This window comes from Eublepharis macularius, chromosome 17 (genome assembly GCF_028583425.1).
Source record: "Eublepharis macularius isolate TG4126 chromosome 17, MPM_Emac_v1.0, whole genome shotgun sequence".
NCBI lineage: Eukaryota > Metazoa > Chordata > Lepidosauria > Squamata > Eublepharidae > Eublepharis > Eublepharis macularius.
The window spans coordinates 23,306,266-23,320,765 of NC_072806.1; the positions used below are offsets into that span (position 1 = coordinate 23,306,266).

Below are 14,500 nucleotides of genomic sequence, written 5' to 3' on the forward strand. Positions count from 1 at the left end.
GAAATTGGGCCCAAAATGGCAAAAAGGGGCTGAAAATGGCTGAAAAGGGGCCCAAAATGGTCAGGATTGGGCTGCTGCTGAACAGGAGAGTGATCCACCACCCGTCAGAGGCCTGATCTGGGCCGTTTCAGCCTCAATCCAGGACGAAACGGGCCCAAAATGGTTGCGAGTCAGGTGGGCGGGGCCACCTGTGACCTCTTTGGGGAACTGCTGGAACTGCGTTCCTGCATGTTCCCCCTTGAAATGAGCCCTGTTTATGCACAACCTAGACACAAGCTTCCTGCTTTAACATTTCACTTTCAGAGACTTCAGAAAGAGAGAATGAAAAGTCCAAGTAGCAACTCACACCAAACATTTTAACATCCCCGAGACCGTGATTTACTAGGGAGAGGTACCACAAAATAGGGACAGCTGGAGTGTATGAGAACAGGCAAGTGCAGAATCTATGAGAAGTCATGCAGAGGTGCTTTGGTGTACCAGAGGAAATTAGCTGCCAGGAGGAGGACCTTTATACAGGGCCTAAACGTGGCAGGGACCAATCACAACACAGAGGGGTGGAGCAAAGCAAAGCCCCAATAAAGCAACCCAAGCCCATGAACAGGACGGAGATGCATTGAATCAAGGAGCAGGGTTCTAGCCTAGTTGATGGTCAAACCCAACTCTGCTAGTGACTGATAACTAGGGGTGTGCAAGGAAAAAACTTTCGGCTTTCTTGTTTCGGGATTACCCGAAACAAGATTCTCTACCGTTAAAGCCGAAAGCCGAAACAAGAATCTCTTTCGGGATTCGGGATTCGGGATTCTTTCGGCATTCTTTCGGCATTCTTTCGGGGTTTTTTTTTGGGAAAATGCCTCCGTCTTTCAGGACGCCTGGAGGAGGCATTTTCCCACCTAATAAGCCCAAAATTGGTGGGGACCTTCCTCTAACCCTTCTCTAACAACCACCCAAGTTTCAGACAGATTGGACTTTGGGGGGCCATGTTATGGCCCCCCAAAGCAGGTCCCCCCATCCTCCCATAAGAAAGCGAAGGAGCAGCATATTGTTAGCATGCTGCTGCTGATCTTTCTTCATTATTTCCTATGGGGAAAAAATGAAGAGGCAGGCTTCCTTTGCCAGGGGTGGCATTTTGCATGCAAAATGCCCCCCTACCCTCAGGGGCCCTTCTCCCACCCCTCCTCCCACCCCCCACCAAGGCTCAGCCTGCTCCCACTTGGGGGGGCCATTTCATGGCCTCCCCAAGTAGGTGCTCTAATCTCTACCACTGACAGCTGGGGGAGGCTTGTGTTGCCAGGGGTGGCATTTTGCATGCAAAATGCCCCCCAACCCTCTGGGGCCCTTCTCCCACCCCTCCTCCCACCCCCCACCAAGGCTCAGCCTGCTCCCACTTGGGGGGGCATTTCATGGCCTCCCCAAGTAGATGCTCTGCTCTCATCTCTACCACTGACAGCTGGGGGAGGCTTGTGTTGCCAGGGGTGGCATTTTGCATGCAAAATGCCCCCCAGCCCTCTGGGGCCCTTCTCCCACCCTTCCTCCCACCCCCCACCAAGGCTCAGACTGCTCCCACTTGGGGGGGCCATTTCATGGCCTCCCCAAGTAGGTCCTCTCAGCCCCTAAAGTCCACCCCTTACAGCCCCACACAAACCCAATTCCCCCCCCAGCTGCCACACACAGACCCAAATCCCCACATTAGCCCCTCACAGACCCAAATCCACCCCCACCTGCCCCACACCCATAACCCCAGGAACAGGCTGGCAAAGGCCAGCCCTCTCCCTTTGTTCCCTATGCTGGGAACTTCTAAACTCTCTTTCCCTGGGCAATTCTGCACAGCCCAGGGGTGCCACAATGGTGGGCACACTTCTGAGTGCCAGCTGGTCCCTGTGAAAGAGCACCTGAACCACAGACACCCTCCCTCAAATTCCCCCACCACCTACAGAGATAGCTGGCCAGCCAGCCCCATTGTTCCCTATGATGGGAACCAACTGCACAACAAAGAATAAAACAAGAACAACACAAAATAAAGTTTTAAAAAAATTATATTCTCCCTTCCAAAGTACAAGTAGGCAAAGCATTATGACACATTACACCAGCAGTCCCCCACACAGAAAAATTAAAACAAAACTCACTTAACATCAGAGAATCACAAAACATGATTCCTGTCAAAAACACTTTATTTCTTGAACAGCTTTAGGTTACACAGCAGGGGGGAACACCAAAGGGCATGGCAGCACTATCTTACACAAAAATAACACAACTCGCTTCACATTAAAGAATCACCCCAAAAAATTGCTGTCAAAAGCACTTTATTTCTGTAACTGCTTTAGGAAGGCACCACAGAGCAGGAAAGCAGTGTACTACACAAAAATAACACAACTCACTTCACATCAGAGAATCACACAAACACAATTGCTGTCAAAAACGGTGAAGTGGGTTGTATTATTTTTTGCAGTACATTGCTATCATGCCCTGTTGTGCCCTCCTACTGTGTAACCTAAAGCTGTTCAAGAAATAAAGTGTTTTTGCCAGGAATTGTGTTTTTGTGATTCTCTGATGTTAAGTGAGTTGTGTTATTTTTGTGTAAGATAATGCTGCCATGCCCTTTGGTGTTCCCCCCTGCTGTGTAACCTAAAGCTGTTCAAGAAATAAAGTGTTTTTAACAGGAATTGTGCTTTGTGATTCTCTGATGTGAAGTGAGTTGTGTTATTTTTGTGTAAGATAGTGCTGCCATGCCCTTTGGTGTTCCCCCCTGCTGTGTAACCTAAAGCTGTTCAAGAAATAAAGTGTTTTTGACAGGAATCATGCTTTGTGATTCTCTGATGTTAAGTGAGTTTTGTTTTAATTTTTCTGTGTGGGGGACTGCTGGTGTAATGTGTCATAATGCTTTGCCTACTTGTACTTTGGAAGGGAGAATATAATTTTTTTAAAACTTTATTTTGTGTTGTTCTTGTTTTATTCTTTGTTGTGCAGTTGGTTCCCATCATAGGGAACAATGGGGCTGGCTGGCCAGCCATCTCTGTAGGTGGTGGGGGAATTTGAGGGAGGGTGTCTGTGGTTCAGGTGCTCTTTCACAGGGACCAGCTGGCACTCAGAAGTGTGCCCACCATTGTGGCACCCCTGGGCTGTGCAGAATTGCCCAGGGAAAGAGAGTTTAGAAGTTCCCAGCATAGGGAACAAAGGGAGAGGGCTGGCCTTTGCCAGCCTGTTCCTGGGGTTATGGGTGTGGGGCAGGTGGGGGTGGATTTGGGTCTGTGAGGGGCTAATGTGGGGATTTGGGTCTGTGTGTGGCAGCTGGGGGGGAATTGGGTTTGTGTGGGGCTGTAAGGGGTGGACTTTAGGGGCTGAGAGGACCTACTTGGGGAGGCCATGAAATGGCCCCCCCAAGTGGGAGCAGTCTGAGCCTTGGTGGGGGGTGGGAGGAAGGGTGGGAGAAGGGCCCCAGAGGGCTGGGGGGCATTTTGCATGCAAAATGCCACCCCTGGCAACACAAGCCTCCCCCAGCTGTCAGTGGTAGAGATGAGAGCAGAGCACCTACTTGGGGAGGCCATGAAATGCCCCCCCAAGTGGGAGCAGGCTGAGCCTTGGTGGGGGGTGGGAGGAGGGGTGGGAGAAGGGCCCCAGAGGGTTGGGGGGCATTTTGCATGCAAAATGCCACCCCTGGCAACACAAGCCTCCCCCAGCTGTCAGTGGTAGAGATTAGAGCACCTACTTGGGGAGGCCATGAAATGGCCCCCCCAAGTGGGAGCAGGCTGAGCCTTGGTGGGGGGTGGGAGGAGGGGTGGGAGAAGGGCCCCTGAGGGCTGGGGGGCATTTTGCATGCAAAATGCCACCCCTGGCAAAGGAAGCCTGCCTCTTCATTTTTTCCCCATAGGAAATAATGAAGAAAGATCAGCAGCAGCATGCTAACAATATGCTGCTCCTTCGCTTTCTTATGGGAGGATGGGGGGACCTGCTTTGGGGGGCCATAATATGGCCCCCCAAAGTCCAATCTGTCTGAAACTTGGGTGGTTGTTAGAGAAGGGTTAGAGGAAGGTCCCCACCAATTTTGGGCTTATTCGGTGGGAAAATGCCTCCTCCAGACGTCCTGGAAGACGGAGGCATTTTCCCATAGAAAAGCCGAAAGAAAGCCGAAAGAATCCCGAAACGTTTCGGCTTTTTTCTTTCGGCTACCCGAAACGTTTCGGCATTCCCCGAAACGTTTCGGCATTCCCCGAAAGAAGCCGAAACACTTTTGTTTCGGCATTCTTTCGGCATTCTGAATGCCGAAACGCACATCCCTACTGATAACCATAGCTGTGGCTCTCTGCACAGTTGTGCTGGCAAGCAAAGATAATGGCAGGAGCGTTCTAACTCACTTGCTGTAAGCAAACACTGGCAGAAAAAGAACACTCAGCTTAGCTACAGCCAGGCATTAATGGAAAAAAACAGGTAAATTATATACTAGCTGCAGCTGTTGAGCACACAACACAATGCAGTCCATTAACTGGAATCTGCTGCCCTCTGCTGTCCATAGCTTGGAATTTCATGCTGATGGTTTTCAGATGTGTGCGGTTAAAAAAGAGAAATCTGTAAAAAGCCAGCTTTTACTGGCCACTGGAGAATCAGCTTCTCCCACTAACTTCAAGCCAAATGAGCTAAGCATAAAGACTATACACAACATTACCAAGATCTATGTAAGACCACTAATATAACAGAAAATCCCTCTGCATTAAACTGCCTAATCCTCCTGGACATACACAAACTGAGCAAGACACCAATAGCCCTCACCTGTTGTTGCCCTCAACAAGAGGTATACTGCCTCTGAACATGGAGGTTCCACTTACCTATCATGGCTCATAGTGGTTGACTGATCTACCTTCCCTGTGTAGGTCTAAGACCTCTTTAATGCTGTCCAAGTTAATGGACCTCACTACATCTTGAGACAGTAAATTCCATAAGATATTTATTGAGTTGGGTGATGAAGGATTTCCTTTTTGTCTGCCCAGAGATGGCATGTTCCGGTTAGTCGTCAAGTTCCTATATTATGAACTAGATCCAATTTTTGAGGGTTGCTTCATTGAAATGCCTAGACCCTGGCAAGTTGGGCATCGCGACTGGCTCCAACTGGCATAATTAATAAATAGCCAGCCAACAGGCATGCCCTTTTAAGAAGCCAGAATTAACAAACTGGACACATGCCCAAAAAATCTATTGTGTGTAACTGAAGCAAAAGGGCCGCTGTTGTGCTCTCCAGTTTGCCCAGAAAAATCTATGTATCGGACCGTAACTCATTTGCTGCAATATAAATAATTTAGAACCGAGCAAGGCTGTTGAAATCTTTGGCCGATTAAAAATGCATCCAGACCTTTCTCCCACGCAGACACACACCCCAGGCCTGCCAAGGGAAGAGGAAGCGGAGCCGGGAAGCTGGAGATGATTAATTCAAAAGAGCTCTGCTACCCTTTCCGAACGTTCCCATCGGTACAGTTGTACTGCAGTGGCTAGCATGCAGCAGACAGGCATGGATCATGGACGGGCCAGGCTTAAAGTGTTTTTTACTCCAAAAAAATATATTAATCACATGGTAAACTCAGGGAGATGAGTGAAATTTTCCACATCTGAAATTCCCGCCAGATTTTAAAGCTCTAACTGTGCCGTCCTAGGCAGAGTGTTACACCTTTCTGAGTGTGTAGACTTCAGTAGACTTACAAAGGTGTAACTCTGTACAGTAAATTACTATAGCTTCCTTGCAGAGGTAAAATTGGCTGTTTTTCCTTTTTTATAAAAAACTTCTGATTCTCACACAGACTGCTTCACATGCCCGTTTTTGGCAACATCCTTGTGTTCATGTCTGTCTCCTTTAATTCCCTAAAGGTTACCAATGCATACAACTGTTCTTTGTTGGCATTGTGCTGGCGCATCAGCAAACGTGTGGCTGAGCATATCGGGCTAGCAAAATAAGCTTGACTGCATCAGTAGTCTGCATGGGAAATAAATCAGCCCCCCAGTGAACAGGAAACTTGAGCTACTGTTGATAGTGGGAAAGGCAGAGTATAAATAATAAGTAAAGTGTTAAGTTCAGAAATGCTCCACATTGAATTTAAAGGAAGTTGAGGCAGAATAAATCCATGAACGTAAACATAACAGGTCCATCTATTCCAACAGGATCCTGTTTCCCGCAGTGACTAAACAGAGGTGCAAGGAAGGTCCTCCAGCAGGGCATAGCAACAAAAGCTTCATCCCCTCTCGTAACCCTAGCAACTGATATTCAGAGGTACACTGCCTCTAAACATGGAGGTTTCAGTCCTAACTACCATACTAACATGAACGCAGGAGCTGATGCTTGATCAGATAAATGGTCCATCTAGAACAGTATCCGTTTTTCACAATGGCCAACAGAGGGATCTAGGAAGCCCATGAGCAGGATAATATCCCTTCCCTATCACCATCCCCCTAGCAGTGTTTAGAGGTATTCTGCCTCGGAAGCTGGAAGGTCCATTTTGCCACCACGGCCACTGAATTTGTCGAATCCCACGGCCACTGAATTTTCCTCCACAAACTTGTCAAATCCCATTTTAAAGCCGCCTGAGCCTCAATTAGTTAAAAACTAGAGATGGACACGAACCAGGAAAATTCCGAACCATGCGGTTCGAGGTTTGTCGCATTTCACGAACCACGGCCTTTCATGAACTTGCCCCAGTTCACGAACTGGTTCATTCGGTTCGTGAAAACATCACTTCTGTGTCAACAGAAGGTCTGCAGAGAGCCCATCCATCCATTGCCAGGCTGTCTGCAGTGACAAACCAAAATACGAACCAAACAAACCGAGTGAAAAATTCGTGAGAAAAGAGCTCCCATGAACCACTGGTTCACGAACCACGAACTGGCCTAGTTCATGATGAACTCCAGTTTGTATTTCGGTTCTTGCCCACCTCTGTTAAAAACTGGTGGTTCATCGACCAACAACTCTTCCATGGCTTAGACGGAGCTGTTTTACACACATTGGTCAGGACTAGGTGGATTTGTTCAAAACCAAGAAGACGTACTTTCTTTTTCCGCTGTAGGCTGGAGCGAGTACAGAACCCCTTGCTGAAATGTTAATGGGAGGCTTGATGATGCCGGTGGTCCGGGTGGTCCGGGGGGACCTGGAATTCCAGTTTCACCTGGGTAGCCCCTGGGTCCTGGAGGTCCAAGAAGCCCTGAAATTCAGAACAAAATCTGGATGAAGAAGTGCTTCCTTTGATCAGTCTTGAATCTACTGTGCATGAACTTCATCAGGTGCCCCTGAATTTGAGTGTCTGGGGACCGGGTTGAACAGTTTTCTCTTTCGGCATTCTCCCCCCCCCCCCCATGGTTAACTTTATCACACTGAAATAGGTTAGCCCACAAAGAAGCTGATCTGGCTGCCAGCACTTATGGGACTCAGCTCAGCTAGCTGCCAGAGACCTTCCAAGGCAATGGCCCTCAAGGAACTTTCTTGGTGAGTTACAGGGCCAGAGCACCCCAATTCTAAACCTCTCGTATCAGGCTATGCCATTATATGTAGGACACACAGAGGGGTTGCAGGAACACTACAGAGGGGTACCCTCTCTTCCTCCATGGCTCAGCAGACCCTTTTCTAGCCTTTGGGCCTTGGGGGATGTCCAAACTGCTAGTTGCAGGCCGTCACTCATGGGTATAGACACCGTACAAATGTCTTTGCATTAAGCCATGCAGAGATATTACAGCTGCGACAAGGTGGGCAGTTGCATCTGACTGTTTATAAGGCAACTTTATGCATACAACGGCAGTTGTTTCCTTCCATGGAGATGCAGATCATGCACACATTTTGCAATGCTTTGTCAATGTGTGCATGTGCAGTTTGGTGTAGTGGTTAAGAGCGGCAGGACTTTAATCTGGAGAACCGGGTTTGATTCCCCACGCCCTCCCCTTAGAGCCAACTGGATGACCTTGGGGAAGCTGCAGCTCTCCAAGAGCTCTCTCAGCCCCACCCACCGCACAGGGTGATTGTTGTGAGACTAATAGCATACTTTGTAAACCACTCTGAGTGGCTATTAAGTTGTCCTGAAGGGTGGTACACAAATCGAATGTTATTATTAATAGTAGCAGTAATAAAGGAAAAAATATAAAGGAACTGAAAACTGCAACTAACACTCATGCTCCAGTCAAGTACGTTTGTCCCATCAAGTCGCAACCGACTTATGGCAACCCCAGCAAAGGGCTTTCAAGGCAAGTGAGAAGCAGAGGTGGTTTGCCATTGCCTTCCTCTGCAGAGTCTTCCTTGGTGGTCTCCCATCCAAGTACTGACTCTGCTTAGCTTCTGAGATCTGATGAGATCAGTCTATACCATGCCGCCTTCCCTCCCATGCTCTAGTCCTGGAAACAGTATTAGAAATTCTCCATGTAAAACTGAAATTAAGAGGTGTGGAACACAGTAGCACCGGGAAGAAATTTTGGAATAATAAAAGAATACTGGGGGAGGGGGGGGGGATCCTCTCATCCCTATACTTATAACCTCCTTCCTTTTTTGCCCACTATGAAACAGCCTTCCCAGTTCTCAACAAGCCGAGTTCTCAGGCAGCGGGTATAACTGAGACAAGCTCTCAGGCACAGCAACGTAATGCATAAATTTCTTACATTTCTCACCCTTGTCGTTTGGGTAAATCACCTCCAAACTCACCAGGTGGTCCTGCTGGCCCTCGGTCACCAACTTCTCCCTTTTCACCTTTTGGGCCTTGGGCTCCTGGTTTCCCAGCTGGTCCAGGTAACCCTGAAGACAAAAGACATTTGGCCCCAAGGTATGAAAAACCATGCCTAAGATAGAAGAAAAGATACATGTGCAGTAGTCCTACCCCAACTCAAGCATGTACAGAGTGCCAATCCCTTGTCATTAGGTAATTGCAACCACCCGCCAGATATTTGGGGTAAGAGAGTCTAGAGTTCCCAGAACAAAGGTTATAAGCACTGGGTTCTAGACTTCCCTTAGAAAAGCAAGCAATCTCGTGCATCTTCTGTCCTGATACTCGTCGTTTTAGAAAATGTGCTTTATGCTTAGTTCTTAGCTCTTGATGCAACAAGGGAGAGACAAATGAATTTTCCCTGTGTTCACCCTGCCTTGAGTTCCATTCTTTTTAAGTATAGGTTTAACTGGCAGAATTTCTAAAACTAATTTCAAAACTGAAGCTGCACAGCTTTCCATAGTTCATTTGCATGTCATTTCTTCTCTTGGTTACTGATGCACATATGCGCATTGATAAAACACAGAAAAAAAGCAATCTCAATATGATCAAACATCATTTTCATCAACATTCTTTTGTGCAGTGTTTTGGTGATATGTGCACATGCAGGCCTGTGCACAGGGGGAAAGAATCTTGACTCAACTACATATACAAGCTCATCAAAATTGCTTTTTTACAATGTTTCATTAATGTACACAGATGTACTGGCACATGAGTAGAACATACAATTTTGATGAAATACTGCATTCAATCATGATTGGGCTTTTGGGGTAATGTTTTTGCCATGTGTCTGCATGCATTGGTAAGGTATGAGAGGAGAGAAGGACATGAAGGGATTAAAAGCAGCAATAAACAGTGCATAAACAGTCCATAAAAAATTCAGAACTAGAAAAAGAAGCATGGAGGATTCCTAAGGCACCAATTCTGCTTCAGAAATGAGACCTGGTGATTTGGAACTCCATTATGTGGGGCGAAATTCAAATGATGAAGATTTCAGAGGTGATGATGGAGCACAGATGATGGAGCGCTTTAGTAATACTGATAAGACAGCACCATGCATTCTGGGATTCCTTCTTCTAATTCTAAATAGCAGGAATTTTATCATACTTCGTATGTTTTATATTTAGATTTATAAACTGCCTTGACCCACAAAGGAAAGGAGGGGTATAAATGTTTCAATAAAACCAAACAAATATGTGAAGATTGCCTGTGATTAGTTAGAGGTAATGAGAGTGTGGCATTCTGCATATGCTCAGATACTGTCTTTCCTTTATGATTACTTCAAGTGTTCTAGGTCTGAGAGCAGGCACTGAAAATCAAATCCAGCATTCAGCCGCTGGCCCTAGCAAACTGTTTAGGCTCTGTCTGAAATCAGTCAGAGGACAAAAATGCATGAAAAATTACACATTGTCTTGCCAAACGGTCTGAATATTTCTCAGAGTACACATCCTTCTTGACCATCAAGCTTGATCAGAAAGATCAAGGAAGCAGCTGCATCAAAAAGCAGCAGTTGCTTTGAGACAATTGTCTCTTTTCAGGATAAGAAAACAGACAACCTTCGTGAACGGTAGCAAGTTTTCCTAAATCTCAGCAACCGGCTGAAGCTCAAAGCAGCAAGATTTCCCTGAACTTTGCTGATAGCCGTCAGGCTACATTGCTGCTTATTTGGCATTGATGTCTTCTGATTAAAGCAAAAATGTTTGCAGACAACCTCCTCTTTGCTAGGGCTGTCAACGTAGACCTGTCAATGCCTTTGACAGGTCAACAGATCTAGAGATGATCTTGAATACATCATTCACTCTGGTCCGGCTCTCTCCAGATCCCCATTTTGATGTCCTTTCTCCCTTGTTCAATACAGGCTGATCTCTCCCATGTTCACTCTTGGACAAAGGTGGGTGCACATAAGGATACATACAAGTGCGATCAATTCTGGTTACATCTTTGGTTTCTGCCCCAGCAATTAGGAGGAAAGCCCTCGCAACACGCTCACCTACAGCTCCCATCGGCTTCCGGAGTACGGTCCCTGGGTTGGCCAACGGAATGGCATCTGGCAGCAATTCATCATACCACGTGGCAGTTGTCCTCGCCATTGGCAAGTCATTCTCAGAAGGCGGGGCACGATCAGCAGCCTCAAGCAAGAGAATCTAGATGCAAAACACAGCAAACCAAGCCATACGTTGGATGGTGTATATATCAGGGTTCACCAACCTTTAATGAGGACTACTTCTGAGTGAGCAACATAAAGGAACATTTTATCACCTTTGGTGGACTTGCTCTAAAGCAAAAAGTTTTTGATAGCTAATTCATATAATACAGAAAATTTTGAAGATCAATATAAAATTTAAACCAAAAGTCTTTTTGTTGGAACTAATGGACAAACAGTTGGAAAATAAATATGGCATTCTATTTTTATATATTACAACGGCGGCTAGGCTTTTATATGCGCAAAAATGGAACAGTACAGTATTGCTTTCAATGGATAACTGGATTGTAAAAATGATGGAGTTAGCAGAGATGGCTAACAGCTCTGATCAGAGATAAAACATAAGTCTATCTTTATGGTTAACTGAAAACTCCTTATTGACTTTCTGCATGAGATGAGAAAAAATGAACTGATGATTTGTGGATTTGATTTATAAGAAGATAAATTTGGGGAAAATAAATAGAAGGTGGGCAGTATTGAAAAGGTAAATTTTAGAGGTATCAAAACTACAAGTATAATGTTTGTAAAGATATGATAGGTGTTGTAGAGAAAAATGGAAAATGGAATATGTATTATTTTCCTTTGTTTTTTTCTTTATTTTTTGTTCTTTTCATTTTTTCTCATTTTTTCTTTCTTTTTCTTTTCTTTCTCTTTTTTCTGCCCTTTTTATTGGGCTTTTAATCTTATCAATAAAATAAAAAGTATTTTTTAAAAAGAATAACTTCTGAGTAATGAAAAATATCCCAAACTACTCCCTGCCAGCATATTACCGAGTTTTATTCTGTCCTCAAAACAGAATATGGACGAGGAAGGACGCCGGAAATGAAGCTATTAGCTAAGCAGCATGGAGAAAAGACCTACGAAATAAAAGCCTTTTTAAAAAGCCTAGAAGAGATCTTTTCACAGTTCTTTCTTGGATCTTTTAGGAGGAGGCACAAGATACTCCTCAGCAGCTAGCAAGTTTATGGTAGCTAACATGTTAGATACTCTTGTGCATATTCTACAATTGCCCAGTCTTAGAATCTGGCCCTGACTATGTTTTCTCCATGGGCCAGGTGTGGTGGTACACCTGTTAATGAGTTGCTGGCACCAGCAAGGCCCATAAGTCAGCCAGCCTTGTAGGGTTGCCAGCCTCCAGGTGGTGGCTGGAGATCTCCTGGGATTACAACTGATGTCCAGGCCTTAGAGATCAGTTCTCCTGGAGAAAATGGTGGCTTTGTGGGGTGGACCTTATGGCATTATATCCTAATGAGGCTCCTCACCAACTGCCCCCCACCCTCTCCAGGCTCCACCCCACAAATATTCAGGATTTTCCCAGCCTGGAGCTGGCAACCCTACAGTCTTGGCAACCAGGAAGATTGTGTCCTTTGATCAATGAAGCTGTGTAGATGCATACAATGTTTAAAGGAGAGGATGTTTAAATTAAATGGTTATATTGGGTTTTTAAGAAATGAGATCAGGACCTGTAACTATATAGAGAGGGCATGGGTTTTTTTTCTATTTATGTTATTCCAAACCATATATTAAATAGAATTCTTTCCCCATTCTGGAACAAGAGTCCAGAGATCCTATTATGAGAAACAGTACTCATACCAACGCTATGTGGGTCATTTATCAGTCACACACACTGAATCAATCAATGTCTGGGGTTTGAGTAATGCTATTTCCTCGTGTTCGGATCGCCGGCAGTTGCTTCTTGCACTGGAATGGGTGATATCAACTCAAGACAATTACTGAAAGTGTTGTAAGAGTGACTAGAAATGAGAATTAGAGGCAGACCATCTATAACCTTCCAACAGATTTTTATTACAAATAGATGGGTGGAAGGAACAATAACATTGGAAAACTCGATCTGACTTAATATATTTATCATGCCTCAACAAGGAGATATTCACATCACTAGGCCAATTTCCAGCCCAGCTGCTACCTCGGTGTAGACAGAAGTAGATGAGCAAAGCTTCACAAGGCTCCAACCAAGATCCAAAAACAAGAATGAGATCTGTTTTATTAGGACAAGCTAAATGGATCTGGATGATCCAGGTTAGCCGGATCTCATCAGATCGTAGAAGCTAAGTGGAGTCACCCCTGTTTAGTACTTGGATGAGAGACTGCCAGGGAAGTCCAGGGACTTACCCAGAGACCGGCAGTGGCAAACCTTTGCCTTGCAAATCCCACAGGACTGGGCAGGGCTTGACAGCAATAATGAATTAACACAAAACATTGTGCCAAGCTTTCAAACCCATCAGAACTCTTCATCAGGCTGGGCATGACAAATATTTTAAAAAGATTTTTCAGGCCATGACGTTAAGACCAGATCTTGCACACGATTCTTTATGAGATGCAGGCGGGCAATTAGCTTATGAGCTTTATGACCGGTATAGTGTCTCGTAACGGCACATTCTCTGAGAAGCTGTGTTCAGTCCATGTCATCCGTTCTTTGACTAGGGTTACCAGTCCCCAGGTGGGAGCAGTGAATCCCCCACTCCCAGCTTGTGCCCCCCCCCGCCACCACTCACATGGTCAGCAGGGGGGGAAGCACAGGTAATGGGCCCAGGAGCTCTGGAGCATGTGGGAGTGCACTCTGGTGCTCTCCCTTGTTGTGCCAGGAATGACGCCATTCTTGGTCCGAAAAGGAAGGAAAGCCCCCTCCACAGGGCTGATTTGATGAAAATCAACTCTTTGGGGACCAATTTTCATCAAATCAGCACCTTCTCTTCCTTGTCACACCAGGAATGACATCATTCCCAGCATGACAAGGAAGAGCTCCCGAGGTAAGTCCCCCCCATGCATCTCCCAAGTCCCCCCAAGACCCTCCCGTCCCCCAGCTTGGGCTCCAAGGGACCTAGCAACCCTATCTTTGACTGCAATCCAGAAACCACCCCAAGGCCACCCAAAATCATCTCAAATGCCAAACGAGAGATGTTGTTCTCTTGGCAGGCTGAGTGCAACCCAAGCGCTCCACAGGAAAAAGGTTGCTGGCTAGAAGGTGGTAGAACTGCAAACAATTCCCACATGGAGATCTGCATAAGTTTCCTAGCCTGGGAGGTCAGGGAAAGGTCAATCTGGTATTATCAGCAGGTATAAAGACTCTCTTAACTTTGCGAAAGGCCTCAGTCAGGGCAGCTTGTTCCTGGGAGGGGTACAGGCAAATTCACTTGTACCTAATATAAAATAGTGGATGGGTCCAGTCTTCACGGGCAGCAGAATGCTGCATGTCCTCTCATCCATTTACAGACTGTTCACAAGATGTTTTTCACCTATCCAGACTCACTTCTGGTGTTGGAGCCTGGCTGGAGGAAAAGTGATATTGACTGAGAGTCTCTGAGAGATAAGCTAAAGGGAGGGAAGGAGGGAGAACTCTGTACCACTTGTCATCATGCACACTCCCTTGTGGTCTTGAAATCAACCACCCCATTATTCTACATGATTAGGCAGACCTGGATTTCAAGGCAAAGTTTCTCTCCTCAGATCTGCGCCTCAGATTTCATGGATTGCCCAGTCAAAATACCTCTGTGAGCAGAGGGTGGGGGCAGATCAAACTGTCCCAAAAGGTAGTCCAGGCCAGGTCTGTAAAGGGCTTTAAACA

The 14,500-nt window shown here is 46.0% G+C and overlaps 1 protein-coding gene across 1 annotated transcript in view; it reads right to left on the minus strand.

The window, feature by feature from the left end:
* Positions 1-14,500, minus strand: part of COL26A1 (collagen type XXVI alpha 1 chain) — a 168,972-nt gene that overhangs the window by 17,296 nt on the left and 137,176 nt on the right. The window contains exons 5-7 of the mRNA XM_055001831.1: positions 10,702-10,855; positions 8,654-8,743; positions 7,020-7,172 (exon numbers count right to left, since the gene is read on the minus strand). Of these exons, the coding sequence (XP_054857806.1) occupies positions 7,020-7,172; positions 8,654-8,743; positions 10,702-10,855 (397 nt within the window). The remainder of the gene's footprint in view (positions 1-7,019; positions 7,173-8,653; positions 8,744-10,701; positions 10,856-14,500) is intronic.